The sequence below is a fragment of the Phytophthora infestans genome, genomic scaffold (genome assembly GCF_000142945.1).
Source record: "Phytophthora infestans T30-4 supercont1.234 genomic scaffold, whole genome shotgun sequence".
In the NCBI taxonomy this organism is placed as follows: domain Eukaryota; phylum Oomycota; class Peronosporomycetes; order Peronosporales; family Peronosporaceae; genus Phytophthora; species Phytophthora infestans.
The window spans coordinates 36,816-38,302 of NW_003303525.1; the positions used below are offsets into that span (position 1 = coordinate 36,816).

The window sequence follows — 1,487 nt, forward strand, 5'->3', positions numbered from 1 at the left end:
TCGCGCTGTCTTTCGAGCTGAAGACACAAGAACGAGCCAACGGATGCTGCGTGAGAAAGTTCGTGGCATTTATTGTAGACCTGTGGGAGATTCTGAGTGGCATTCTGCGGGAAGTGGTGGCAGCAAAAGATGATGACGCATTGTGTCTTAATCAGGCCCATACGCTACCTGCGCTTGTGGACGACGTCATGTCGATTGTGTATAGACAGAGCCGCTTTGGTGAGACCCGAGCAAAGATCTCTGCGCTATTACTCGATCTACGGACGCCCAGCTCCTTAACTGGCGCAGTAAACAGAGCTTTCCGAGTGTTTACGGCACAGTTCCAAGATGTAGTGGGCCTTCGCCAGCAACTAACACGTGGCTCTAGTAACCAGACGGAGCGTCAATGGTGTCGTCGTTGGCTCTTAGAGCCTGGCTCTTTGCAAGTTGTGGAGGTGGCATCAGGAGCAAGTTTCTCGAGTTCTCTGCTGAGTTTGGCGCAGCTGGTCCGCGAGTTAGGCTGCGTTGACGTTAAAGTAGCCCAAGGCGCAATGGCATTGCAAGCGGCTGTTGCACTTCTGACGACTGCACCTATGGAATTGCTGCTAGATGGGAGACTTCGCGTGTTTCGAGCGCTGCCTAGTGGGACCTCATCGAGATTACCAATCGGAGGATGGTCAGTTGGTGATTACTGCGCCACGCTCTCTCATAACGGCCTATCCATCGACGTGCATTTCTTCGCTTTCGACGAACGTGGTGGCAACAGTGGAGTAAGTTCGAAGATGAACGTTCGCCGAGTCAGTCTCTCTTTAGCGCTGGATGATACGGAGACGAGGGACCAGTTCATTATTGTTCAAGGAAATGTGTGCAGACCGAAGGACGATGGGCAAGAGGATCGTGTTGGTGGCTTGAACATGTCGAACTCCGATCGAGCAATGTTGTGGAATCAGTTGGACTGGACGCCGATTCTCGAAATTCAGGCGGGCTACGTCGCTTTATGACGCCGAGCTTTTATAATTTGTATTGCTTTAAAATCTAAAGGGGCTTTTTAACCCCTTGGGACCCGTGGCCTGGACCGTACATGTTACGTGAAAAATCTTAACGTGGACCGTACAAGTTAGATAATATTGTACTTAGTTTTTGTATGCGCAAATACAAACTTCATGTCAACAAGGGGTAGGTAATTATCCACACTTCCTGCAGAATCGACATAAATATGCGCTTAAGAAAAGCCAAATTTTCAAAGCATTTGAGAGCGAGCTGATGGATGGATATAAATGTTTGCTTGTACAGCATCACCGAAGCGAGGAAAGGCACAACACCAGCCTTTAGACACAAAACAAAAACTAGAGGGACCGATCCGGCTGTAGTGTTTGCATTGCGTGACTCCTAAGCAGAGAATTTAGCTAAAACGCCTCGTGAGGCGGAAAGAGATCGGCATTTGTTATCGACGTAAGTGTCAGCGCAGCTGCAAGTACTTCCTGCTCTGGAACTGTTGCTCTCGATGA

The 1,487-nt window shown here is 49.3% G+C and overlaps 1 protein-coding gene across 1 annotated transcript; it reads left to right on the forward strand.

The window, feature by feature from the left end:
• Positions 1-312: 312 nt before the first annotated feature.
• On the forward strand, positions 313-867 carry PITG_21094 (uncharacterized protein; the record flags this gene model as incomplete). Its single annotated transcript, XM_002895167.1, has 1 exon — positions 313-867. The coding sequence occupies one exon, from the start codon at positions 386-388 to the stop codon at positions 506-508; it is 123 nt and encodes a 40-aa protein (XP_002895213.1).
• Between the last annotated feature and the right edge of the window lie 620 nt (positions 868-1,487).